The 26,195-nt window shown below is 47.3% G+C and overlaps 2 protein-coding genes across 3 annotated transcripts; both read left to right on the top strand.

The window, feature by feature from the left end:
• Positions 1–184: 184 nt before the first annotated feature.
• On the top strand, positions 185–15,614 carry wdr81 (WD repeat domain 81). Of its 2 annotated transcripts, none has more exons than XM_066695738.1 (12): positions 185–994; positions 2,541–3,051; positions 3,425–6,981; positions 7,121–7,228; positions 7,611–7,804; positions 8,030–8,211; positions 8,499–8,664; positions 8,904–9,069; positions 9,278–10,138; positions 10,395–10,540; positions 10,648–10,830; positions 12,450–15,614. In XM_066695738.1, the coding sequence occupies exons 2-12, from the start codon at positions 2,693–2,695 to the stop codon at positions 12,774–12,776; spliced, it is 6,249 nt and encodes a 2,082-aa protein (XP_066551835.1). In that variant the 5' UTR covers positions 185–994; positions 2,541–2,692; the 3' UTR covers positions 12,777–15,614. The 2 variants fall into 2 exon arrangements, with proteins under 2 accessions (XP_066551835.1, XP_066551836.1); XM_066695739.1 differs by having other exon boundaries at positions 186–994; positions 9,356–10,138.
• Positions 15,615–16,614: 1,000 nt separating this feature from the next.
• On the top strand, positions 16,615–25,863 carry LOC136718109 (alpha-2-antiplasmin). Its single transcript, XM_066695740.1, has 10 exons — positions 16,615–16,762; positions 20,084–20,215; positions 21,198–21,269; positions 21,610–21,699; positions 21,931–22,219; positions 22,744–22,887; positions 23,289–23,477; positions 23,723–23,865; positions 24,265–24,469; positions 24,698–25,863. The coding sequence occupies exons 3-10, from the start codon at positions 21,213–21,215 to the stop codon at positions 25,030–25,032; spliced, it is 1,452 nt and encodes a 483-aa protein (XP_066551837.1). The 5' UTR covers positions 16,615–16,762; positions 20,084–20,215; positions 21,198–21,212; the 3' UTR covers positions 25,033–25,863.
• Positions 25,864–26,195: the final 332 nt, after the last annotated feature.

The raw sequence follows: 26,195 nt of genomic DNA, 5'->3' as shown, positions 1-26,195 counted from the left end.
CACATACAGACCCATGCGTTGTGTTCTATCAATGCCAAAATTAATAAATGGGCCTACACAGAGAAGAGGATTCTTACATTCAATAAATGCACCAATAGAGAAATGAATTGAGAAATGCTTTAAATAAATAAACACTCATTGCACAAGGGGGGCGGGTCACGTGGGCCGCGCAGGGAGCTGCGGGTCACGTGACTCCTCCGTCGCTCCAACATGGCTCCCGTCAGCAGCGGAGCCCCGCACAGCCCCGCACAGAGCCCCGCACAGCCCCGCACCGCCCCCAGCCGCCCTCCGCCGACGCGTCTCCCTCAAAGTGCTTTAAACACCGCAGCGGCGGCGCGGGCACCGTGTCCGGCGGTGTAGGGCAAACGGGCCGAAGAAGCAGCAACACCGTATCTGGGAAGTAGCTGACTTGGCCGGCTGGCGGGGACTCTGCACAACTGAGGAAGTTTCTGTGCGTTTTTCGGCCGAAGGTTATTTTCGGTTCCCGTCCGAGTGCACGCAGCGCACAGCCAGCGCGCAACTTCCTCCATTTCGGAGTCACAGTACATACAGACGTGTGTGGGGTATTCAGTCAATAAACGGAGAAAGCGTGAAAGCGTCGGACCTGTGGTGATTATGATGTGTATTGTTCTTATCTGTTGAAAATGAGCGGCCAAGCCCGGTCCGGCGACGGACAGTAATGCACGTAATATAAACGCCATCCATTAATAAGGTTGCTCGCAGACACTGTTGCAGTTTTGTTTCTAGATTAAGGTCTTGGCGCTCTTCTGCACCTCTGCTGCGGTTGCAGTCGTACTCGCCTATTCCCGTTTCCACATACACTTTTTTTTTTTCCTACTCGAAATTAATAATAATCACATGAGCGGAGCATGACTGGTCGGGTGTCTGTCTGTCACCGGGCTGAACTCCTCCAGCTTTCATCTAGAAACCGCTGTACATGAAACCTAACCTACGCCAGCGCTTACAGGATGAGCGCCAAAGTGTAACCTTGCTCGTAAGTAATTTGAATCATGAACAAGTGTTGGTTGATGAAGGTCTCACTTGAGAGCTGAGCAGAAGCTGTTTGGTTTGAGTGCTTTATTGGGTGTCTAGACTTTCCATAATAAGGGTAACTGGGGGGGCTGTTGTTGTTGTTGTGAATATTGTTTTGGTTTGTTTACTTCTGTTTTACTGTGCAGTCCACTTGTGTAATGTATGCATACATATGCACACTGTATTTCAAATTGAAAATATTTACACACCAGCAAAAACGTGCACTGTGCTGATGACTAAGGAATAGCTACATGAATGTGTTGGTTTTATAAGTGTGACGGATTATAGGCAGGCTGCCACATTCAGCCCTGTAGAGAAGTACAGTTACAGTCAGTACTTAAAGTAAAAAACAATAGCCTAAACTGCATTATCCTACTTTAAGTTGTACCATTAAAAGAGTTAAACCGTGCATGCTTTTTTTTTTTTTTTTTTTTTTTTTTTTAACAGAAGATATTTAAGATTTGATTCATGGTTATTAAAGTCATTTAATTCTCAAACTGCTTAAACCACAGTTAAGCCTGTATGATGATTGAGTTTGATTCAGCACATGAAGGCTAGGTGGTGCTTTTGTTAAAGAAAACTGGTATTAATCAGTTTCTGATTCAAACCTCTGCACTGACTTACTGTGTCACTGGCTGACATTTCTTCTACTACATCTGTGTGACAAAGTTTGGTGACTGCACCAGCAAATTTAAACCCTAGTCTCTCTAATTTGCTTTGGATACAAATGCCTGTTAAAGGACTGTTTGTTTGTTTGTGCATGTTAAGTTAAAGGTTTTAGTTTGATAGAAGTGTAATAAATATACATTGTATTTCATAGTTACTATAGACTTTTTTTTTTTTTTTTTCCCTTCTTCTTGCAATGCAGTACCACTAAAAATGCAACTGCTGTAGTAAACACCAAACTGGTCTATGCTTTCAGACCTAGGAATGCTGTATGAATTTTAACACCGCAGGAATTGTGTACGTTTGATAATCGAACCACTCGGGTAACTACATTCCCTTTCGGTAGTGCCAGAGCAACCAATGCTCGGGAATGTTGTTGACTGCAATCCAGAAAAAAATATGAAATTACTTCTCTTTTCAGACGGCACTAAAGGCCTGTTAATGCAGAAGTGCTTTTAACTTCTCCTGAAGGCACTTAATAGGCTTTGTGTAGGAAACTGTCCCAGGCAGGTTGAAGCAAGGATATAACTAATTAATCAAATTCCTTTCTTCTATCTTATCTTGGTGTCAGGGATGATATCTATAACAAAAACATAATTTGGTGGAAGAAACCCTTGGGCGGAAAATTGTTTTGTTTCCAGTGAACTGTGCATTTGGAAAAAGAGTTTGCTAAACTGTTCCGATCACATGGTCACAGAGTCAATAACTGAACACATCAAGCATTGTTTACAGTCTAAAAAGATGGATATTTAAAGATATCTACAAAACCTACAGGGCAGCAGCAGTCTATGCAATAAAGTCACTAAATTGTTTTCTTTGTCATTTTGTTTCTCCTTTCTTAGCTACAGAGCAAATTACCAAACTCGAATCATCCTTTCTGAGCCCTTTAACTACCCTGTACACCCATGGAGGCTTGAAGCTCCCTGCAGTACCTTGTGGAGGGGTGAGGGAGGAGGCAGACGTGGTCTCTGGTGTTGGGTCAGCGGGAGGCAGCATGGAGTGGCTGATCGGGGCCGTGGAGAGGGACCTGGGCATTGACCGCCGGCAGCTGACGCCTGGGCAGAGGCCGCAGGAGTTGGTAGCCTACGTCCCCACAAGATGGCTTTCAGGGCTGAGAGAGAGGAGGCCGCCCCGCTGCCCGCGGCCCGATGGGCTGAGCGAGGTGGAGGTGCGCACACTACTGCAGAGGTCTCTCAACAAGCTGCCAGCGGGCTGGACACGGGTGTGCATCCAGGGGCTGAGGAAGAGCAGGCTGGGCTACCACCTGGCCACGGAGCCAGGCTGCCAGGGACAAGGCTACTCCGAGGACTCCTTCCTCCGGCTCATGCAAGGAGTGTCCGAACGCAACTTCAGGTACCCCATTCCACAGGGCCAAACATTTGGGTTCATAGAGAGCACTTTGCCAAACTTGCAGCTTCTCAACTTGCTTCTTAATTCTTTAATTTACTATTATTAAAATGTAGGTTTAATTTTGTTCACCAAGTGTAGAAAGTAAATTGTTGATCCTTTATGTTGGTGTTTTTTTTTTTTCTGTACAGCAGTGTACTTTTTGGATGTTTGTTTTGAAGTGTATTCGTGTCATTTCCAGTTCTCACTGTGAGATATAGGTTTATTTTCACATATTAGGGTGAATACTGTATTAAAACTTGAATGATAACTGTATTTAATACCCAACTGAATGGATTACTGGCTTTACTGCTCTTCCTTCTTTCCTCTTCTCTAACAGGAACCTGTGGCGGAAGGCTTACCGGGCCTACGTGCAGCCGTACGCAGGAAGAGCGGAGCAGACCCAGATTCTGGCTATGGACGCCCTGCGGCTGGCTCTGCAGGCAGTTTTCTGTTGCCCCATCGTTTCCACTGAGCGCAATTCCCCATCTCTCTCCCCAGCCAGAGAAAAGGAGAAGGATGGTCCTCTTCCTCCGAGTTTCGCCTCGAAATCCGGAGATGGGCTTTGCCCCAACGTGCTGCCCGTAGAGTGCCTGTTGGAGTCCTCTGACGTGCTTTATGTGGTGCAGCCCTACACACAGTATTCCCTGCATGACATCGTGACCTACAGCCCTGCCAAGCTAGCAAACAGCAATGCCAAGGTGCTGTTCATTCTGTACCAGCTCCTGCAGGCCATGAAAGCCTTCCAGGGCGCGGGGCTGGCGTGCGGGGGACTCTCTCTGCAGGACGTGGCTGTGGACGAGCAGCTCTGTAGCCGCCTGAAAGTCAGCCTGGCACACTACGAGCACTATGGGGCCCAGCAGGCGAGGGAGGCCGGTGTCCAGAACGGTCCCCAGAGCTACACCCGGCGCGAGTCAGACCAACGGCAGTGCCAGGACTGCCGTGAGAAGCTGAAGCAGCTGCTGACAGACTGGGTCCATGGGCAGGTCAGCAACTTCGAGTACCTTATGGAGCTGAACCGGCTGGCAGGCCGCAGGGAGGGGGATCCCAACTACCACCCTGTACTGCCCTGGGTGGTGGACTTCACTGTGCCATTTGGGAAGTTCCGGGACCTCCGGAGGTCCAAGTTCCGGCTGAACAAAGGAGACAAGCAGCTGGATTTCACCTATGAGATGACCAAGGAGGCCCTGGCAACAGCGGCTTCCAGTGGCGGCGCAGGGGGCAGTCTTACTGGGGGGCTTGTGAGTGGCGTTGGCCCCAGTGGCTCAGGGCAGGCAGAGCACCTCCACGTTCCCCATCACATTTCTGACGTTCTCTCTGACATCACCTACTACGTGTACAAAGCCAGGAGGACCCCGAAATCTGTGCTGTGTAGCCATGTGCGCTCCCAGTGGGAACCCAACGAGTATCCTGCCAGCATGGAGCGCATGCAGAGCTGGACCCCGGATGAATGCATCCCAGAGTTCTACACCGATCCAACCATCTTCAAATCCATCCACTTGGACATGCCAGATCTGGACGTGCCGCCCTGGTGCAGTTCCTGCAGGGAGTTCATCGAAGTCCACCGGCGCCTGCTGGAGAGCCGTGAGGTTTCCCAGCAGCTGCACCACTGGATCGACCTCACCTTCGGGTACAAGCTCTCTGGCAAGGAAGCTGTCAAGGCCAAAAACGTGTGTCTACACTTGGTAGACAATCATACTCACCTGGCCAGCTATGGGGTGGTGCAGCTCTTTGACCAGCCTCATCCGCCCAGGCTGGCTCCCTACCTGTATGCCCCGCCTGAGCCACCTCCCCTGGGCTCAGCGATGATCTACATCTCTTCTTGGATGAACGCTGTTGGACCGACTGCAGCTCAGGTTGCAGACAGTCTCGATGGAATGGTCCTGGAGACGACGGGCTGTGAGACCAGCAGCTGGACATTAGTGGATAAGGACGAGGAGCTTGAGCAAGGGATGGAGGCTCTGGACTCTCTAGGAGCTGCCTCAGGCCCCGTGTCCGCTTCCTCCTCATCAGCTCTGGCTGGGACTGCTGGCGGAAAACCAGCCGGGTCTGTGGAGCCGCTACCTCCAGCCACGGTGCCATCCCAATCTATGGTCTTCCCAACTGACACCACTATCTCCTCTACAGCTGCTGCAGTACCTGGTGTCCGCAATGCCATCATACATAGGAGCAGCAGTTTGGGCAAAAGGCAGGCTGAAGGGAGTGGTGCAGCGGGCCCGGGCACTGAGGACTTTAAGATCAGCCTGCCAGAAGGGTTCAGCCCTCTGCAGCCATTGGAGGAGCTGGAGAAGCTGAATAATTTCCTGGTGAGGGGCCTCCATGGCAAGGCGCTGGACGGCAGTGCATCCCAGGTGGAGGCAGAAGACGACGCTGTGGGCTGTACTGCATCTCCTTCCCTGCCGGAACTCTTCCAGAGGGACATGCAGGCCCTGGGGGTCCTGATCGCAGAGATATTCTACGCCCCCAAGCTGCGCTGCATTAAACCAGGTGCCTCTCTGAGGGACCGCTACCAGGCTGTCATGAAGCTGTGCTCGGGGAACCTGCGGGACGTCCCCTTGACATTGCACCAAGCGCTGGAGACCCTCCTGCAGCTCCGGTGCGACCGCACTTCACCATCTGGGAAAGAGGCCAATGTGACTACACACAGGCATCTCGTGCTTTTCAAGTATGAGCCCGTTGCCAAGGGTCTCCCCCCTCCCGACCCCTGGCAGTTCCTCAGCCCTTATTCCTCCCCGCTGCCCTTCCCAGCATATTTCCCTGCACTGCACCGCTTCATCTTCTCCTACCATTCCAGGATGGAGGCGGAGCCTGGGGAGAGTTCCCAAGGCCGGGATATTGTCTTCCACCTGTGGCGTCAGCTGGAAACGCTCTTGCAGGGAAAGATCACCCCTGAGGGTCTGGAAATCCTGCTGCCGTTCGTTCTGGCACTCATGTCCGACGAGTCCACAGCGGTCTATGCTGCCTGGTACCTGTTTGAGCCCATTGCGCGGGCTTTAGGGCCACGAAATACTGCCAAGTACCTGCTGAAGCCTTTAGTCGGGGTCTACGAGAGCCCCCGCTGCCTGCGAGGACGGTTCTACCTCTACACCGACTGTTTCGTCCTGCAGTTGATCATGCGTCTCGGACTGCAGACGTTCCTCTCCAGTTTGCTGGCTCACGTGCTCCAGATCATGACCGGGTTTGAGAGCTGCAGTAGCAGCAGCGGTGCAGGATCAGGGCCGGAATGGGAGAACCGTAAGGCCCTGAGCCGGTCTGGGGACCTGGAGGAAGAGGAGGAGTTCGATGGTGGGGAAGGCGGACCAGCAGCAGGGTCCATTGGTGGGAAGGCAGGCGGCAGTGGTGGCGGTGGTGGTGTGGGCGTTGGAAGCGTGGAGGCTGGGCTGGTGGACTACTCCTCCGGGATCAGCCTCAACGACCAGGTGTTTCTATCGGAAGGGGAGGATTTCCAGAACGGCCTCTACGTCAACAATGGCTCAGGAGGGGCTGGAGCAGGTGGGCTTGCTGGAAAGCAGCAGAGCCAGAACGACCAGGAGTCCCTCAGCCTGGGGAAGCTGAGTGACAAAAGCAGCGCCAGCGAGGTGTCGATCGGGGACGGCGACTTCGGGAAGGACCGGACCAGCCTGAAGTCTGCCGACAGCAGCCAGGATCTGAAGCAGGCCAGCGAGGGAGAGGAAGACGTGAGGGATGGAGGCGAGGTGGACGAGGAGGAGAGCGAGAGTGCGGGAGGTGGTCTCTGTCTCACTCGGTCTGCCTGCGCGGACGAGTCGCGGGAAGGAGAGAACGGGGAAGGCCTGGAACTGGGAGAGCAGGAGGAAGAGGAGGAGGAGGAGGAGGAGCAGGAGCAGGAGCATGACCTCTTGGAGGATTCTGATGAGAAGGAGCACAAAATACTGCTAGGTGAGTCCACTGACAGAGACCGAGAGATATAATCGGTTATATCAGCTGTTTTGTCAATAAGTAAATGGAAAACACATTCTATTGCTTGTTCTCTCTGGGAAATCAAGTTTTATTAAGCATGCGGTTTCTTCCTCTGCAGACACAGTGTGTAAGACAGTCAGGTGGCTGTCTGCAAAGCTGGGGCCCACAGTCACGTCAAGATACGTGGCCAGAAACCTCCTGCGTCTGCTCACGACCTGCTACGTTGGTAAGAAGCCTAACTGTTCAACACGGTGCTTGTCAAAAGTCTTTCATCGGACATAAAGTGATACCTAACATAAGAATCCGGTCATTTGATGTAGCAGCAGAATGTACAAAGACACGTGGAAAAGAAACACTTTGTAATGTACACTGACGGCTGTATCTTACTTTTATATAATACAATCTGTGCTGCTGCATCAACCTTAAATCAACCAAGACAGATTAAATACTTGGCTATTTTTTAGGGATCCATTTGCTTCAGATTTTACACATTTTCAGAGTAACAGGGTGTTTAAATTGATACTCCTTTAACCGGGTTGGCACTGAAAATGCACTGTAATGCTTCGAGGAGGAGTCACCAGAGTGAGAGCCTGTTGCTCCTTGTGCAGGTCCAGATAAGCACCAGTTCATGGTGTCGGCCGTAGAGGAGGGCGGCCTGGAAACCGTGGGCAATGTCTATGAGAAGCGGCCTGTAGTGGGGGACCAGACGGCTGGACCCGTCCTCGACTGCCTCATGTACATCGCTCACCTGTATGGAGAGCCTGTACTCACCTACCAGTACATGCCCTACATCGGATACCTGGTATGTGCACTGTGCTTTCTGAACATAAAGTAAAGAGACTTTTTAAAATTGGGCAGGGCCAATCCAGCAAGCAGACGCGGAGAAAAGAAATGCATGCACGTATATATGTTTTCTTGTGTGTCACTGCAGTGTTTTGGTTTGATGTGACTTGGAGGTAGCATAACGCCTCCTGATGAAAAATCTGTGCTGTTTCTCTGACCACGTGTTTGACCCCCGGCTTGGCAGGTGTCTCCACCCTCGTCCTGTCGCCTGAATACCCGCAAGGAGGCGGGACTGTTGGCGGCAGTGGTTCTGACCCAGAAGATCATTGTGTACCTGTCCGACACAACGCTCATGGACATGCTGATGAAGATCAGTCAGGACTTGCTGCTGCCCCTGCTGGAGCTGCTCACCTCCCCCAGGATGGGGTAAACACTCTGGCACATACATTGAATATGTGGTTCTTTTATCATGCATTCCAAGTCTGAAAAAATATACAAAAGAAACGTCAGGGTTGGGAAACACTGCCTTATCACATGGTCTCTGTTTTTTCACTTCATTAATTGACCTTGTGTGTGTTCATGTACACTGTTTTACAGTTTTCTTACTCCTTCCTAGTCCTACAACAGGACCAGTTTTCTTGTTGTGGTTTTGTTTTTGAACAGATCTGCTCCGAATACAAATAAGCCGTGCTGACCTCTTCTGTCCTTCCCAGGTTCCCCAGTGGCGTGCAGACACGCTCGGCCCTCTGCCTGAAGACGCTCAGCCTGATGGCCCTGATCTGCCTGCGCATTGGCCGCGAGATGGTGCAGCAGCACATGGCGGACACCCTGCACAGGTTCTTCCAGGTCTTCTCCCTGCTGCATTGCCTGCAGGCACAGGTACAGCGCCCAGACACAAGCTCTGTGTGGAGCAGGCAGTCATTAAATCATATAGGATTGGTTTGGATTTCACATTGGTACTGATACTTCTAGGAAATGTCTTGATTAGTTTTGTTTGTGAGAAACTAAAAAGGTGCAATTAATTAAAACCCAAATTCTTGGAGTCTTCCCAAATTCCCAAAGTGTTTTTGTGCTGGCTCAACTCTCAGTCAACTCTTTGTGCTCTTGTCCTCCGGCAGATGGAGACGGCCACGCGGAGGGAGGTTGGAGACTCCATCCTGCTTGACCTTTGCACCCTAGATGGGTCAAACATCACATGTGAGCTATCCGTGTTGGAGGAGCTGCAGGCCGTGTTCAACCCTGAAATGGCCTATGCCTCCTACATCCCTTTCTACTGCCTTATCGGTAAGACCCGAGCTGGCTGAACCTAGAAAAAAGTGCTTCTGGTTTGGACCTTGCTCTGGTACTGATGTATCAGTTCTTAACTGCTTTTATATTATCCTGTGATTTTGTCGGCCATCCACTGTTCACAATAGGAAACTGTTTATTATTGATAGAACCTAATATTCTGCTTTATGTTTTCATGATCTTTGTCCTTCCCCTTTGCTTCCAGCTATTTTGTTCGGTTCAGTGTATCTCCAGAGTTTTGGTCGCTCATCTCGCTGCTCTGTTGTTCTCCTCGGTTGTTCAGGTGACACAGCAATGCGCAAGGTAATCCCCAATCACGAGCTGGTGTGGCGCCTGACTATCTCCTACCAGGAGCGCGTGAGCCCTGAGACAGCGGAGCCACCGGCCGTGCACAGGGGGGATTTGCTCACCTCTTCCGTAGTCTTCTCCCACGCCCCTGGCAATGGCCACAGCCCCTTCCCCGCACCTTCTTCCTCCTTCAATGGAGATCCCATCCCAGAGTCGGGCACCTTCGGCAGCGTGCTGGTGGGGAACAGAATCCAGGTTGCGCGGGATGTAGACCCTGGCGTTGGCAGCGGCGGCGCCATCATGAGTAGAGCTGACAGCTGGGGCCGCCAGAACTCCGCCCACTCCCAGACATGCCCCGCCTCCACCTCCTGGGCTGTTGGCCATGCCCCCGAGGACAGCGCCCTGAAGCAGGAACTGCCCCGCAGTGGCCGGTCCCTCTCGGGAAACTGGCTGGCCTACTGGCAGTATGAGATTGGGTTGAACCAGCAGGACCCCCACTTCTACTTCCACCAGATCCGGCTGCAGAGCTTCCTGGGCCACAGCGGCACAGCCAAGTGTCTGGCGCCGCTCACCGGGGAGGACTTCTTCCTGTCGGGCAGCAAGGACAAGACGGTGCGGCTCTGGCCTCTCTATAACCAGGGTGACGGGACGCAAGATATCGAGCCGCGGCTCACCTACGCCGAGCACAGGAAGTCGGTGTTCTACGTGGGCCAGCTGGAGGCGCTGCAGGAGGTGGTGAGCTGTGACGGGACTGTGCACCTCTGGGACCAGTTCACCGGTGAGGCAACAACTCGCCCGCCTTTAATTTGAGTTATTTGAAGTCTTATTGATGCTTAAAGATCTGACTTCTGTCTGAGTACAGCAAGACTACAATCTATTATTATGATTTGTAATATTTATTTCAATGAGAGGATTGGCACTATATATGCACACACACACACACACTGTTAACTGAGGAGTAAACTGAAATAAAGGCAGAAGGAAACAATGGCAGATTTGACAGTTAATGTTTTGTTGTATTCCTCTCTTCCCAGGAAAGCAGATCCGCACCTACGAGGCCTTCGACAGCAAGAACCCGATCACTGCGGTGACCACGATGCCCGCGCCGCACTACAGTGTGGGGTTTGGCAGCGCTGACTCCGTCCTGAGGTTCATCGACCCGCGCAAGCCGGGCCTGCAGGTACTGTGGCACTGTATTCCTTCGTGATTATAATGCTTTTTAAATTGGGGGCTGAGGGGCTGTCGGCGGGCGTCTGTTCACTCCACTCTCTCCCTGCCCCACCGCAGCACGAGTTCCGCCTGGCCTACAATAACATCAGCGCCGGCCTGATCCGCTACCTGACAGTCAGCCCGAACGGCCGGACCATAGCGGCCGGGTTCTCCTCGGGCTTCATCGTCCTGCTGGACGCTCGGACCGGACTGATCCTCCGTGGCTGGCCGGCACACGAGGGCGACATCCTGCAGATGAAGGTGAGGGCGGCCGGGCCTCCACCGTCCCAGCTCACTCCCTCTCTCTCCTCGGCCCCACTGCTCTCTTACTGCCTACATCAGCATCGTTACATTACCGGATTACATTACACCACCAATGAGACGGGCATTAAACCACTCTTCATCCATTGGCACATAGGCAATTGGCTATAAACTTACTTTGTGTGTTTCTTTCTTTGTTTGCGGATGTTCCGTAATATGCGTTTTCACCGCTGTGTGATCGAGGGCACGTTTGTACCGCTCTGATCCACCATGTGGCCAGGCTTCCAGAGCAAACTGTTTAGAGAAGCAAAACAAACATTGCTCTCATGTAACAGGAACGCTTTATTTATGGAGCTCCTCTATTCACTATATATTTACAACAGTAACAGAAGAGAGACATACAGTCTGAGCGCCGCAGAGGGGCTTTTGCAGACTTCATGTATTATTAACAGCAGCAGGAGCCCAGCTGTACAGTAGAAAGAGCAGATGTGGCGAAAGAAACTCATTACAACTCATAAACACTGTAAAATCAAAAAACAGATTGGTGTAAGAGCCTGTATAAATATTGGCACGTTATTTAGAAAATATTGTCTGCCCAGAATAGGTGGCAGCAAAATTAACAAGGACTAGGCATTGCTGTCTGTTACTAGTGACTTTTCTGTCCCTGGAAAGGTAGCTTTATCTGCACCTACCCAGGCCGTCGTGCGTGGCCTACATACAGGTCAGCCATACCGTTGGAAACATGGTTTACAAGATGAACCAAAATGAAATTCCTTATGATTTATTTAAGTCAGTTCTTGCTGCTGTGCCTTCAGCATTAACCTGCGCTTGCAGTTCCCAGGAGACACGGAAGCTCCCTCGGGTGAAACTAATCAGACACGCACTGGCCTAGCTGTCGTTACATTACTTCTTTAATTCCTCGCTGTGTTGAGTGAATGACTCATCCGGCTATGGCCAACATCAGAGGCCAGCGCTGTCCAAACTGTCCGAGCATCCCGGTGTTTGATTGGCAGAGGGGAAGTCTTCATTCCTTCCCCTCTTTATTTTTAAATTAAGGGAATTAGCCTATTTTTCCTGTAACGTCGCTGCCTCTCAGAGGGTGAAAGTTGGACTCTCTTGGTTTGTTCAGAGGCAGTAAACAAACCCCAGAGCTGAACGTACTTTGTTTAACCCCAAGTTGCAGGGTCAAGGCTGCTAGCTCTGGCACTGAAGCCGCAGGTTCAGGTAAATATGGACAAGAGTTACTCATTAGAAAGACGCTGCTTTATACTCCACCACGGCTTGCATACAATACAAGGGCCTCCACATAGTAATGACATTATTTGATTATTTTTCCTCATCAATGCCCAATGAAAGCATTTGTGAAAAGTGTCTTACTTTATGTGTGTGTTATTGTAATGTGAACTGGGTGAGCTGTGCTTTGCAGATCTTGTGCATCCTCAAATACTGTGTGTTAATGTGGGTTTAATACATGCATGTATTACAGCATACATAATACACATACAGACGATGATGCACTGCAGAAATGTGATTATGTAGTGATGTGTTAGGGTCCACTCTGCCCTAGCTTTCCCCCCAGATCAGCTGACCCCTCTGACTGTGCTGCTGTGTTTGTTTAGGCTGCTGACGGCAACCTGGTGATCAGCTCCTCCACGGACCACACCCTGACGGTTTGGAAGGAGCTGGAGCAGAAGCCGCTGCACCAGTACAAGTCCACCTCGGACCCCATCCACGCCTTCGACCTCTACGGTCCTGAGATCGTGGCCGGCAGCGTCGCCAACAAGATTGGTGTCTACTCCATGATGGACGTGTCCGCCAGCCCTGTCAGCACCACCAAGCTCAGCTCGGAGAACTTCCGCGGGACTCTGACCAGTCTGGCTGTGCTGCCCACCAAGAGGCTGCTGCTGCTGGGCTCGGAGAACGGAGCCATCCGCCTGCTGGCCTGAGAGCCGGGCCTTGAAGTCCAGGCAGGTCCAGAAGCCACCAGATGGAAGGGTTCCTTGCCCTGCCCATCGTGGTCTGTATGGAGGACCAGTAGGCTTCACGAAGGCTGGTAGCTTTGCATTGCTGAGGTGTTATTAATCACATTTTATTAGGAGCTGCTGGAGTTGGACAGCAGGATGTTGCTTCTGTTAGACTCTGCCGTGCCGATTGTTCGGCTGTCTGGGAGCCATCGGTGCTCTGCTGTCTTTGACTTAAATAGCCAAAGTGTTCAGGCTCGACGAGACGAGCCAGCCAGAAAACTGACAGCGAGCAGGACATGACATTCGACAAAAGCTCCTGCAATGTCTGTATTTATTTCCTTCCTGTGCAGGAGATGTAGCTTTTAGGGACTGCAGATTCCATGACTACTTTTGCTATCATCGATGATACTTTAATGATAGAGGACGTGAGAGTAGCCGACAAAGGCTCTTCTGGAGACGGCTCTTATTTTGTATCTTCCAACTTGCAGTAGCAATTTGTTACCTGGGCCTAAACTTTGGAGAGATCTGACCTGATCTGGTTTGCTTGCCCTCCTGTGCAGAATGGGTCAGGAGGCAGATGCAGGCCTACTTCACAGCTGCAGTCTGTTGCACCGCTATACTTTTGCAATGCATTTTTCACAAAAAGATCCCCGATTTAGTGAGCTTTCACAATCTACCGTGCAGAACCTTAATATGCTTAATTTCAATATGTAAACCCTATGAAGTAATTGCCATGTAAAGTGTTTAGTAAAGTTTTCCTAACGCAAACTGTTTTAATCCACACAAAACCAACATTAACTTCTTAAGCTTAGGTTTGAGCGGTATCACCGCTAACGGCGCTGCTGTTTGACGGATGCGGTTGCAGTGCTCACAGCGTGTTCGGGCTGTACAATGCACGGCCGATTCCTGCCAAGGTTGTGCGTGGGCGTTGTGCTTAGCGGTCCGTATGCAGAGCCGAGCGGCTGGCGCCTTACAGAGAGCAGTGGACAGTGGAAATATTTTGAATACCCCCTCCCTGCCTGAAATCCCTGATTATATTGGACACTACTGAGTTGAAATGGTGAGCCCTGTTTCCCACTATCGGTGATACCCAGATTCCCTGTCCGTATTTTTGCCAGGAAACCCTGTAGAGAGACCAAAGTGCTTGCTAGACGAAGACGACAAAGGTCAGCCCCGATCCCCTTGTGTTCGAAGAGAAAAGAAATCCCTGAAGTGACTGTAAATAGATGTATTTTTGAGTGCAACCCAAGTGATTTGAGAAAAAATAAACCTGTGATAAATTAATAGTATTACCACATCGTTGTAACTACTGAAGTGTGAACAAAATTAGCTTTACCCCAAGTATATTTATAAATGTTGCCCCTGGGAAAACGCTTGATCGAAAACATGCAAACCTGAAACGTGCAGCCACCAACCCTCACGGGGGGAGAGTTTGAGTCTGGAGCCCAGACAGAACAGGGTTCCTCAGCTCAGTTTGAGACAGGTAGAGACTTGGCTTGTCAGATCAGATCCTGGCCAGATCCTGAGAGGTTGGGTTCGGCACCAAAACAGTATTCATTAAGTCTTGTTGAGAATTCTTTAAACCGAGATTCGGTTGCAGAACAGTAGGGATGAATTTGTACCTGGAAAAAATCTGTAGTTTTTGGAAGTGGAAACGGATGGGCTTTGTCCCCCACAGCAAAACAGGTGTCCCCAATCCAGTCAGGAGTTAATTATTGCAGATTTTTTTTTTAAATTTAAACAGAGTTGCTGATGTGGAGGCAATGTCAGTTCAGTCAGGGGAAGTGTGTTTTCAGACTGTAGCCTAAGAGCTGATGTGCCTGACTGGCTTTAATGCTCCTTAAATGATCTTTGCAGAAGAGGTCTTCTCCTGTATGCTCTGTTGCCTGTTTGAAGGGGAAATGCACTGAGAAGTGGAATCTCATTAAAGAAACCTTATTAAACAAACCATGGAACTGAATTTGATCACAGAAAGTATCAGATATATAATATTTGTCTTCTTAAATACTCATGCCATGCCTTTTGTAAACGAAGCAGTGGACAAATTAGTTCCACGGAGTTATAGGAAAGAGCCATAAGAAATAATGAGATCAATAATAATATGAATTTTATTAAAATGCACACAGGAACCAGACAGTATAGGCCAAACGAGTTCTGTGATCTCTGTATGATTCTCAGACGGCTGTGGCAGAGTGAATATGACTGTGCAGTGCTGGTTAAATGCTCCTGCTTTCATTTGTCCTCTGTTTACCCATTTTCACACTCACCCTGCCCCAACTGTATCAAGATCACACTTAAAGTGGAGTGGAACCCATATCTACCAGTTCTAAAATGCAATCTCAGTCTGTAAGCTTTGAGGGGTCTGGGGTTTCTGGGCTGTGCATGGTGTAAGCCTGGTGGTGTTTTCGGGCTGTGCTTAGTTTAAATAATGTATTGCTGGATTGCAGGTCTTTCTAATCTGTCAGGCATTTTCAATGATAGGTACAACCGAGTTTTTTTTTCCACCCTTAGTTTTACTTAAGAGGTTTCAGAATCCCCAGGCAATGAAGAATCATTCAAAGAGAAACTGGCCCTGTTTTACCTCTGAGCAAGAACAACAACCAGAAGATCAAAAAGATTTACAACATACATAAATACATACATACATAAATATACACACCGCACACAGTATATATATATATACATATATGTAGGTCTGTGTGTGTATATATGTCTGTTTGTATACATGTGTATAGATATATTCCATTGGTAGATTTTAAATAAAAATGAAAATGGCTATTTTATTTATTAACATGTTTAATAAAATATTGCATATGCAAGATTAAAGTCCCTTTGTCCTTTTCTTCGGCTCTGTCAGTACATGTGTTTCAAAGCCCTGTGGCTGAGAACAGATTGTTTCTGATGTCTGTGGATACAGCTCTAACCAGCGCGTCTGGAATCTCCTTGCTGTTTTTGCAGGCAAGAGATGAACCCTGCAGCCATGCATTAATACTTTGCGAAGTCTGCTCTCGAAAGTCCCAGAGGAACAAGTTGTGTGGACGGCCTGCATGTGAGCTGGCGACGGGGGCAAGAGGTTTCCACCTAACAGTATCAGCTTTCATGTATACTGACTGTATCTAAAATCTAGAGTAAAGTTTAAACTTGTACGTATAGATCAATCTGCCTACATATCTCTCCGTACTGATTAAGCTATGTATCAGAATGTACATACAGTAGTGAGTGTATCTTTTTTCTTTCTTTCAGTCATCCAGAACCAGATTACCTTGAGCTTTTCAACTGTTTTTGTATACAAAATATTTTGAGAATAAGTAATAGGCTTAAATGAATCATTATATTCTGTGAAAGGGTGCCATCTTTCATGATATTTGGATTAGGGCTTTGGATTCCTGAGTGGAGGGTCGTGGGTTCAGTCCCAGGTGGGGGACACTGCTGTTGTACCCTTGAGCAAGGGACTGTACCTAGATTGCTCCAGTAAAAAAAAAAAACCCGCTGCATAAATGAGTAATTGTATGTATAAATGTGATGTATTGTAACAGTTGTACGTTGCCCTGGATACAGGCATCTGCTAAGAAATATAATAATAATGATGATGTCATAGTTTAGTATGCTTAAAATTATTCACCCAATGAATACTGATCCAAAGAAAACTACAAAAAGAATCACATTCACGTACATGCAAATAGTCTTTCTTGCGGCTGCAATGCAAAGCTCGGAGAACATCCCACTATTGGTGCTTTTTAATATTGCTCAGACTGCGGGTTAATGTTTCATCATAAATCCTCTGTCTCAATATTGACATTTCCAGAAAAGTAGTGATTTATAGGAGCGCAGATCAATGGAAGTTGCACATTAACGACTGCTGAGAAACTGCCAATATTGAGGACAGGAAATCTCTCCTGCTGCACATTTGCCCTTTTCTGTCTTCCAATTTTAGGCTGGATAGCTGGATCTCCCAACAATTCAACAAGGTAAACGCCACTATTTATTTATTTTTTGCTTCTTTTGTTAGATTTTTTCAAAACTCTTCTTTTTTTTCTTAAAGTATTTTCATTGACTTGTTTTTAAAGAGGTCTCATTTTGTGGAGTGCACTGAAAGTCCATCAGAGCCCTGTCGAGCGCTGAATAAGACTAGCTGTTGAAATAAGAGGGTTTCAACCTCACAGAGTTCCTGATCTTGTAAATACCTGCAGTGAGAGATGAAGACGGTTACAACAGGTTAGGTTAGTGATGCTACGTCAGAGCTGATGCCTTACACCTCGAGGCTTTAATAACCTAGAGTTTGCAGGTTTGTAATTTAAGTTGTGAGATGGATTGGCTGTCCTTCGGATTGCAGAGAACTTTCTGAAGTGATTGTGTCTGTCTAAGAAAGCATTGATTGAGGGAGGCATGGTGTGATTTATAGGAGAAAATGAAACCCTGTTCTTGATGTTCTGAAATGGAACTAGACCATCTGAATCTACTGCTTTGATCTCTAATGCTCATTTGAATGATCAAACTGAGCTTTCAAAACCAGAATTAACTAACCATCACTGTCAGGGCATGTCATTTGCTTTAAGGCTGCTTTTTATTTCCATTTCACTTGCACAAACATAATATTCAGCTGCTCGAGACACTAGACGTCTCACCTAATTGGCACTGGCTGTGCAAAGACGAGACTTTGTAAGCCATTTCGATCAATCCTCAAATGAGTCAAATTGGGAAATTAATGAGCACGGAGTCTTGATGGAGGAGTGGTGGAAAGGTGTAGATATTATGGGACCACTGAGATTAGTGAAATGCAACTAAGAAAGAAAGGGAACACTTTTTAGTCATTTTAAAATGCATCGAGCTTCAAAGAAAGACATGTTGCCGTCTTTTGCTGTATATGTTTGATCAAAATACACCTTGTTAGTTCTGACAGTTCCAGACACTTAGCATGTTATGTCAAAACTTCATTATAGTATCTGTATATTTATCAATTCAGTCATAGTTATTTTTCAGGGCATATTACTGTGGTGCTCTTTTTTTTTTGTTCTGCTGTCCACCTAGAAGTGTTTCTTTCTGATTTGTTTGATTTTAATTTAATCTGGCTGTGTGTTTTAGGGTCATTGTCAGTAGGCAAAAAACACTTCCTCCACAAAATGCTCTTCCTGGGGTGTTATACAACAATGAAGTAGGGAAAAGATAAAATGGTAAACTCTGTTTTGATTAGATCTCCTGTTTGAGTGTTGACAAAAAGACTTATCTGAGAATCTCAAAATAAAAAAACATCTATAGATGGTTCATTTAACAGATGTGAGGGGTGTATCCCCTTATAAGATTGTAAAAACTTAAACTACAAAGCAATATCTGATGCAGCCGCTTAAAACATATAAACTGTGGCAGACTGTTTTTTTTTTTAAAAGGTAGGCATGTTAATTAATAGCAAAGACAAATAAACAGCAGTCCAAGTGTCATTTAGGCCCATTGGAGGCAGAGGATTTATGAGAAGAACATGAGGCATTTTACATGTTCTCCCACAGAAACCAGGCAGCTTAATGTTAGTGGGTCAGTTCCTCTATAAAAATGATTAAATGCCAGGGCAGAGACTTGAGGATACTGTGTGGATTTGAAGCATTTTACTTCATTGTTTTATTTCTGGGCTTTTGGATTACCAACCTTGGTGGAGTTGACAATAGACCATATTTAGTGCTTTCAAATATAAATAAATAAAACATCTACACCTAAAATGAAAACAATTCCTGCAACTGTGAAAATGAAAACCTAAAATTCGTATATATATACATCAATCAATTTGTATTTAGTATAGCGCCTTTGGATTTAATATGAACAAAAACTAAACAAAGATAAAATATATATGAGTTGCACATCTCTCTCTTGAGTCATGAAAACTCTCTCCATCCTTAGAAAAGGGCTGTTTTTGTGCTCCTAAGAAGTGAAATGTTTGAATCGACAGCCCCCTTAGTGTGGAACTGAAGGAGGCTTGACTACTGACGTGCAAACTCATTTTCACTGGCCTGAGCAGCTCAAAGCTGTGCTTTTCATATTACCTATGCCTTGTTTACACAGCTGAGAGGTTTCGACAATTAATCCTTGAAGTAAATGGGACAGAACTACACTCTGTAGCAGTTCACTGGTATTCATGATTGGTGTTTCTTTTGCCCCGGGTCAGTCCCACACATTTCTGTTCAAGCCTCGTCTCTTTCACAGAGTGAACAGTTGCCTGCTATTCCCATTCATTCCATCAGGCTGTGCATAATATCGAGCTCCTAACCCCCCTATCTTGTGTGGTACGCTCCAGTGTGTAATCCAGCTCATCCTGTGAGTCCTCTTCTGTTTGTTTGGCTCCCCGTCCTGCAAACGGATTCACCATAAACCCATCAGTGCTGCCAGTTACTTACCAAACTGAGTTGAGGCCGTACTCTGGACAAACCCGCCAGTTTTTCTATCCTAGGTAACAACAGGTGCACCCCCTCTGTATGTCAGCGTCGAACAGCCCCACCCAGAGAGGGCAGGCCGCTCCTGAGCATGTCATGGCAAACAGTCTACCACGAGACTGGGGTGACGAAGAGGTCCACAAGATGCTTGTACAATGTACAATGTCTTTAACAGGAATGATGTGTTCAACACCGCATCCCTCCTGTTGGATTTCCTGTATTGTTTTGATGCCTGTGGACTAAACCTTTATGCTACATGTCTTGTGTTGTAAAGCAGACACAAATGGTTCCCTAACCTAGATTTCAAGATGGCCACTCAATTGGGATTGTATGAAGAGTGTCACAGTGGTCACAATATTTGTATGTACTTTGTTTTTATTGTGAGCAAAACATATTTGCAGTCAGAGGACTAAGATCAAGTCATCCGGCCAAAGAACTTGATTGGTTTTGGTGGCATAATAATGGTACATGTGTCCATTGAATCCGACCGATCTTCTTCCTCTTTTGAGGCCTTCTTAGCTCTTAGCATTAGAACCTGTGAAATGTGCTGTGTGATTAATAGCTGCTAATTAAGTGAGAGAAGAAAAGAAAGCAATTGCCTGGGAACAAGATAGGGTGGACAAACAAACGACAACGTGCAACCTGTGACTGCCAGGTTGTGCAGGGGGTACTGTGTTGACAAACCTGTGTAGAACAGCGCAGCCCAGTCATGTCGCTCACAACAGGATATTGCTCAATCTTCGTTTTAATTGAGCAATGTGTCTTGACCCGAGCAGAATCGGGACAGGACAAGGTGTCTTTTGGGAGTGAATTGTTACCTTCTTTCACACGAGCTGACCCCCCTCCCCCCTTCTGGAATTCTGCCATCACCAGGGACAGCTTTAAAAGAGAGGACCTGAAGCGAGACTTGAAGAAGAGGAGAGAAAGACGAGAGGAGGGAAGCGCGGTATTAAAGTAAGCTGCTGGAGGGCAAAGGAGAACAGAAACACACAAATAAATATATAGGTAAGAAACTGATATTTTATCTTCTTCTATCAAACGCTGCCCTCTGTTATACTTCCACAACATCTGAACAGCAGTCAAACTCTCTACAGATTCAACAAGCTGGAGGTTTTCACTTTGAATCTATTAGCAACTGTCTAGGGGCCCCTCTCCCCCTTCTCCCCTCCTCCTCCTTTCTCTCTTTTCTTCTACCTTGACTTGCTCAAATCTCAAGTGTTACCCGGGGCAATGCTCGGTGAGATTAGGGCTAAACAAGCAAGTTGATCTGAACAGTTTTTTGATGATGTTGCCTGCTTCATTATTTATCTAGATCACTAGTTCAGGATACCTATTGGATTTCTGTTTTGTGAGAATCTGTACTGCAGCATATTTTAATAAAATAAAATCATATAAAAATGAAGGGCCATAAGCAGAAAACACTGCCTTGGTTTTACACTGATTAATTTGGTTAGTCATTTCTACCCCCTGCTGAACACTCCAACTATCACTCAATAAAGCAGATGTCTTCAGGCTTATCTTGGTGTATTTCACAACCATGTTAAAAAAGGACACTTACTGACCTTTTCACTTTCGCCATTGCTGCTAACGTAGTGTGGAGGCCAGTACTGCTCAATACAGCACTGTTAGGAAATGGAGAAAGCAGAGTTTGCTCAAGAAAGGGCAGGTTGTGTTTGTATTGTGAGGTATTGAGGTTCTAAACAAAATGTACATGGCCAAAGTGTCCGTAAAATGTTGTCACTGTGTAAATCTCCAGATTAGTTATTACAATTCTACTTACATAGGCCACTTAATTCACTTTCACAATGTCTAGGCTTGCACAGAGCCACGGTTTGGTAGAATACAGTGTGTGAACTACAGCCAATCTGCAGGCAACTTGCTCAAACATCTGGAGCAATATGTGTGGATGGATAATGCTGTATTTTTACAGGATCAAAGTACTTGCTCGCTGAGACAGAACTAATGCAGACTATTGACTCTTTTGCAGGCTGACTGAAGGGTCATGGATATCCACCTGCTTGCATTTCTCCTGCTCTGTCTGTGCAGACAAGGACTGACAGTAAGAACCTTAATTATTTATTGATTAACCCAACCAAACACATGCACACACACGCACACGCACACACACACACACACACACACACACACACAAGCACCACTGAGACATACCCTCCACACACAATACACGCTTACATTTACAAAGTCAACCACTTCTCTTCTTCGATCTTTTCATAAACAAGAAGCAGAGACACTAGGTCTCGATATATTAATTCAGACTGAAGGATTTTCTGTCATTCTTTCTGTTAAACTACTCCACCATCCCTTCAGGTAAAAATAAAGCAGAAACTGGAATCGCAAATAAGTGCACTGATATCTTCTCCTCCCTTTTATCTTTTCAGGACGAAGCCTCTACCTCCCTAGAAGAAGGAACTGAGCCTCCCATGCACATCTCACTCATCCCTCTGATAACCAGCATCCCCATACTGCCAGTGAGGAATACACCGGAGACACCAGGGTCCACACAATGACACAACTACATAGGACAGGATACCACCCAGTGACAGACAATAACCGTGGGCACACAACACTGCTATAGTATATGCACACATTGCACCAAACCTTCTGCAATACAGTAACTGTGGGATACAAACACACACAGATAAAAACACCATTTCTTTGGTTCCTTTTCCTCTGAATCTCTCTCCCTCTTCCACAATCAGGAGGCTACAGAAGTACCCACCACTCCTAGGGTCATTCCGGACCCCACTCATGACCTTCTGGAGGTTTTCCATGGGACGCCACCCACTACCCAGGATACTTCATCAGAAGAGGACCAGCAGGGTGAATGTCAGGGCGATGAGCTGGGCGCCGAGGCCAAGAGGGAGTTAGGGGTGGCCATAATGAAGTTTGGCCTGGAGCTCCTCCAGCACGTGCAGGCCAGCCCAGAACAGCCCAACGTGATGGTGTCTCCGCTCAGCGTGGCTTTGGGGCTGTCCCAGCTGGCACTGGGTAAGACAGGGGAGGGCAGGGTGTAAACACAAGGCCTGTATCCATCAAACACTAAAATATGCATCAAACTAAAACAACAAAATTGAGTTGTGAAGCTCTAAATCAGCGTTTTGAAAACTTTCAGTGCAAGGGATTTACCTTCAGTTTTCTTTAGTTTGTTTTAATCTTTCTGCTACTTAAAACACATTCATGCGATTTTAAACAGTTAAGCTGCACAAAACTCAGCAGACCGAGTCAGAGTGAGCTGCTTGTAAACATTAACACAAAGCCTTAAGAGAAAACATTTCATGTGATTGGAATCATTATAAATAAAAAAGCAATTCAGTTCCAATACCAGTCAACCTTAATTCTCTGCACAAACTCAATTACCTGCAAGCAATTTTCTCTACAATAGCTTTGTCCTCTTGATAATGCACTTTGAGGTGGTATTTTGCCTTTATAAGACTGAATAGAAAATACAATTGGATTTTCTTCTAGCTTCTGCTTACTTTAGTGCTAATTCTACTGTGTGCTTTTTCCCCCAGGGGCCGCAAATGAGACAGAGACTCTGCTGTTGAAGGCTCTGCATGTGGACGCGCTGCCTTGCTATCACAGTGTCATGAAGAGCCTCCTCCATGACATCACCCAGAGTGCACTGCAGGTGGCCACACGCATCTACCTGCGCCCAGGTGAGTAGGGCAGCCGGGCGGTAGCTGAAAGACTGGCAGGTCAGGCAATGACAACCATGTAACTCCAAAGCACACTTCATCATCAACACAGTAGGAGAAAATAAGACTGCAGTACTCATAAGTCCAACTGATATTACATTTTTTATTAAACTAAACACTCATTTAAAATATTGTATTCAGCTGTCACATAGGGCTGGGGTGTCATTTGTAAACACTGTAAACAAGTCAGGTAATGACCTGGGTTCCACCTGAACCCACTGATCATCACTAAGACGCAGACTCCAGCGGTTGTGACTCAGAGGTGTGACGCTCACAAACTAATCAGGCCTAAACTGAGCGGCACCTGAGCCCGTGCAATCAACGCTGCCCATATGACCAGTGAGGACCTCGGCTCTCCTCAGGGTTCCAAGTCAAAAAGGCGTTTGAGGAGGAGTCATTGCGTCTGTACGGCTCGGAGCCCACCCCCCTGACCAGCATCGAGGAGGTCAACAGCTGGGTGAAGGAGGCCACCAAGGGCCAGATTCCCAAGTTCCTGACCAGCCTGCCGGGCAACATGCTGCTGATGCTGATCAACGCCGTGCACTTCAAAGGTAAGAGCAGATGTGCGCTGTGAATAACGCTGGCAGATCACTGTTCTCACTGTGTAGAGCTGTGTCTTTTGTTCCGCTGATGCCTTCAGTATACAAACTGGGCATACCTGTGGATATTATGACCAGGTTTCTATGCATGTGTGTGTATTCACCATATATTTTTAATTAAATGCCGGTGATTTGATGGAAGTAGCCCCTGTCAGGTGGAGCTCAGCTGCCCTGATTAAACCCGCCCCGTGTTGCAGGCATGTGGCGTGCTCGCTTCGACCCACGCTTCACCTCCAACGACCTCTTCTATATTGACTCCAAGACCACCGTCCCCGTCGACATGATGCTGGGGCCCAAGTATCCCCTCAGCCTGCTGATCCACAATGAGCTGGAGGCCCAGGTCAGGTTTCCACTCTCTGTCTATCCATTTTCTGAGTCAGTCCCTCTGCCCCAAATGGGCATACTTTGTGCAACCTGCTGAAAAACCTATGGCTTTTTCCTCATTGCTTTCCCTACGCTTTTAATTTTCCAACTGAGAAATAGATGTTTATTTGATTTTATGTGAAGATCACAAGGTGAAAGTGCTTACCAAAGTCACCTCAACTCTTCACCATGTAGAGGGGATGCATTTTTGCTCAGAAGGATGTGTTGGCCATTTTGAATTATGTATTTCATCAACCAAAACGTGTAGCTTTGCTGTCTTTCTGAAGTGCATCAGTCCAGGGCATGCCAGTGAAGAGGTAATGTATAGCATTGTATCCACAGTAATAAATTATCCTTTCTCTTCCCGTCTCTCCAGGTGGCTCGGTTTCCATTCATGGGGAATATGAGTCTGCTGGTGATCCTCCCGATGTCTGGGCATGTCAATGTCGCCACCATCGCTGCCCACCTCAACGCTTCAGAGCTGTATAGCCGCTTCCCCCGCGAACGCACCATGCAGGTCAAGCTGCCCAAACTCAACCTGAAGTACAATGAGGAGCTCCAGAATGCCCTGACAGGCATGGGTAAGACAGTACAGCAAAGACCCTCCTGACTCTGTCTGACACTCGCTCTCTGTCTTAGGTGTCCTCTTTTTAAATCCATTGGTCTGGAATTGGTTACCTCCATTCACAAGCACTCAGCACACCAGCCAGGGAGATGTGGCCTCCAAAACAGGCACTTCTAAGCCAGCTGCTTTTTTTCTCTCCCGTCTTTGCCTCCGTTCCGCTCCCTGTCTCTCTCTCTTGTCTCAGGGTTGGGTGAGCTGTTCTTGGGTCCTGATCTGTCTCGGATTGGAGATGGCCCCATGATGGTGTCCAACGTGAAGCACGAAGCCGCCATGGAGCTGAACGAGGAGGGGGCGGAGGCGTCGGCCACCACCTCGATCGTCATCTCGCGCTCCAACCCCACCTTCAGCGTCAACCAGCCCTTCCTCTTTGCCATAATGGACGATGAGACGCAGACGCCGCTCTTCCTGGGTATAGTCAAGAACCCCAACCCGGAAGCAATGCCCCTCCAGAAGGGGGACCCCGACAAAATGGGCTTCGCTGGTAGAAATCATGTCGCAAGCTCCTACGACCCCAAGTAGTGTGTCCTTTATTTACGACACCCAGCCAACCTAGAACTGCACTGCAACCTCCAGCCAGCAAGAAGTGCACCGGATAAAACCAGAATCCCATATGTCACACGCACACACAGACACACACACACACACAGTGGTTTGCACCTCCTGCACTGTCTCTTAAGTTTCTTTTCACCCTTGTTTTGTCAGCTGAGTTGCTTGTTCTGCAGGATTCTCTGAATTTGTTTCTACCTCGGGTTCGTTTTGGTTGCGGTACTCAGCAAAACGTTGCCAGCAAATGGAGCTGCTGCTGAAGATGATAAAATTTGTATTAAGTCTAAATCTCTCACTTCTTATATATACAGTTAAGATTTGTGAGTGGTCAATACTGAGTATGGTGGAGATTTAATCGTTACATTATTTGGCGCACGTTGGATAACAAAAGTGGAGCACTGGGGGATGGGGGGGTGGGAGAAAAAACGGCATCACAGAATCACTGAGAACATGTACAGCAGGCTAAGGTATACAATTTACGGAGCCGCATAAAAGCAGATAATAAAAATGGCAACTTTATGATACAGCAACACAAAGAATAAGTCCTAAAACGGAAGTCTGAATAGAAATCACAGGAATTGACTTTGTGTCAGCAGAGTTCAAATGCATTCCCAGCTGCAAACCTCAGAAACCTTTCTTTCTTTACCCCTCTCCCCCCTTATTGTTTAAATAAAAGTTAAATAAATAGTGCTGTTTTAATATTGTCTACATAGTGTTCATTTGTTTCAAAACTGCCAAATTATGAGCCCCTGTGGATGATTCTTTCTATTGTTTAATAATTAAAGAGAAAAAAGAGAAGAAGAATTTGCATGTGTCTTTATTGAGTCTTGTATGCTATTGCTGTGGTTCATTATATTCACAGAAGAGGGAGTGGGGGTGGAGGGGACAGAGCACCCCCAAACATCTTCTAAGTAACTGAAGAGAAGTACATATATACTCCCGGCCACTAGTGCAGTGGGCAAATAAGCAATGCGAGTGAGATCGTGACATTAGATATGGCAAATAAGCACTGTTGTAACTCGGCTCACCTAACCCTGACCCTAGAGTTGAGGACTCGTCTGTTTAGTCACCGCTCCTGTCCCTACATGATTCATTTCTGGGATATGTCTGGCATGAAGGACACTCCATCATAACGA

This window comes from Amia ocellicauda, chromosome 22 (genome assembly GCF_036373705.1).
Source record: "Amia ocellicauda isolate fAmiCal2 chromosome 22, fAmiCal2.hap1, whole genome shotgun sequence".
NCBI lineage: Eukaryota > Metazoa > Chordata > Actinopteri > Amiiformes > Amiidae > Amia > Amia ocellicauda.
Note: the sequence above shows the minus strand (reverse complement) of the source record. Positions and strands in the feature narration are given on the sequence as shown.

Bases quoted from the DNA above. Each gene is read 5' to 3' on its own strand.
- LOC136718109 (XM_066695740.1), top strand. From the start codon at position 21,213: ATGGATATCCACCTGCTTGCATTTCTCCTGCTCTGTCTGTGCAGACAA. The intron at 23,478-23,722 runs GTAAGAGCAGAT...CCCGTGTTGCAG, and splicing joins CAACGCCGTGCACTTCAAAG to GCATGTGGCGTGCTCGCTTC. The intron at 23,866-24,264 runs GTCAGGTTTCCA...CCGTCTCTCCAG, and splicing joins ACAATGAGCTGGAGGCCCAG to GTGGCTCGGTTTCCATTCAT.
- wdr81 (XM_066695738.1), top strand. From the start codon at position 2,693: ATGGAGTGGCTGATCGGGGCCGTGGAGAGGGACCTGGGCATTGACCGC. The intron at 7,805-8,029 runs GTATGTGCACTG...CCGGCTTGGCAG, and splicing joins TGCCCTACATCGGATACCTG to GTGTCTCCACCCTCGTCCTG. The intron at 10,139-10,394 runs GTGAGGCAACAA...CTCTCTTCCCAG, and splicing joins CCTCTGGGACCAGTTCACCG to GAAAGCAGATCCGCACCTAC.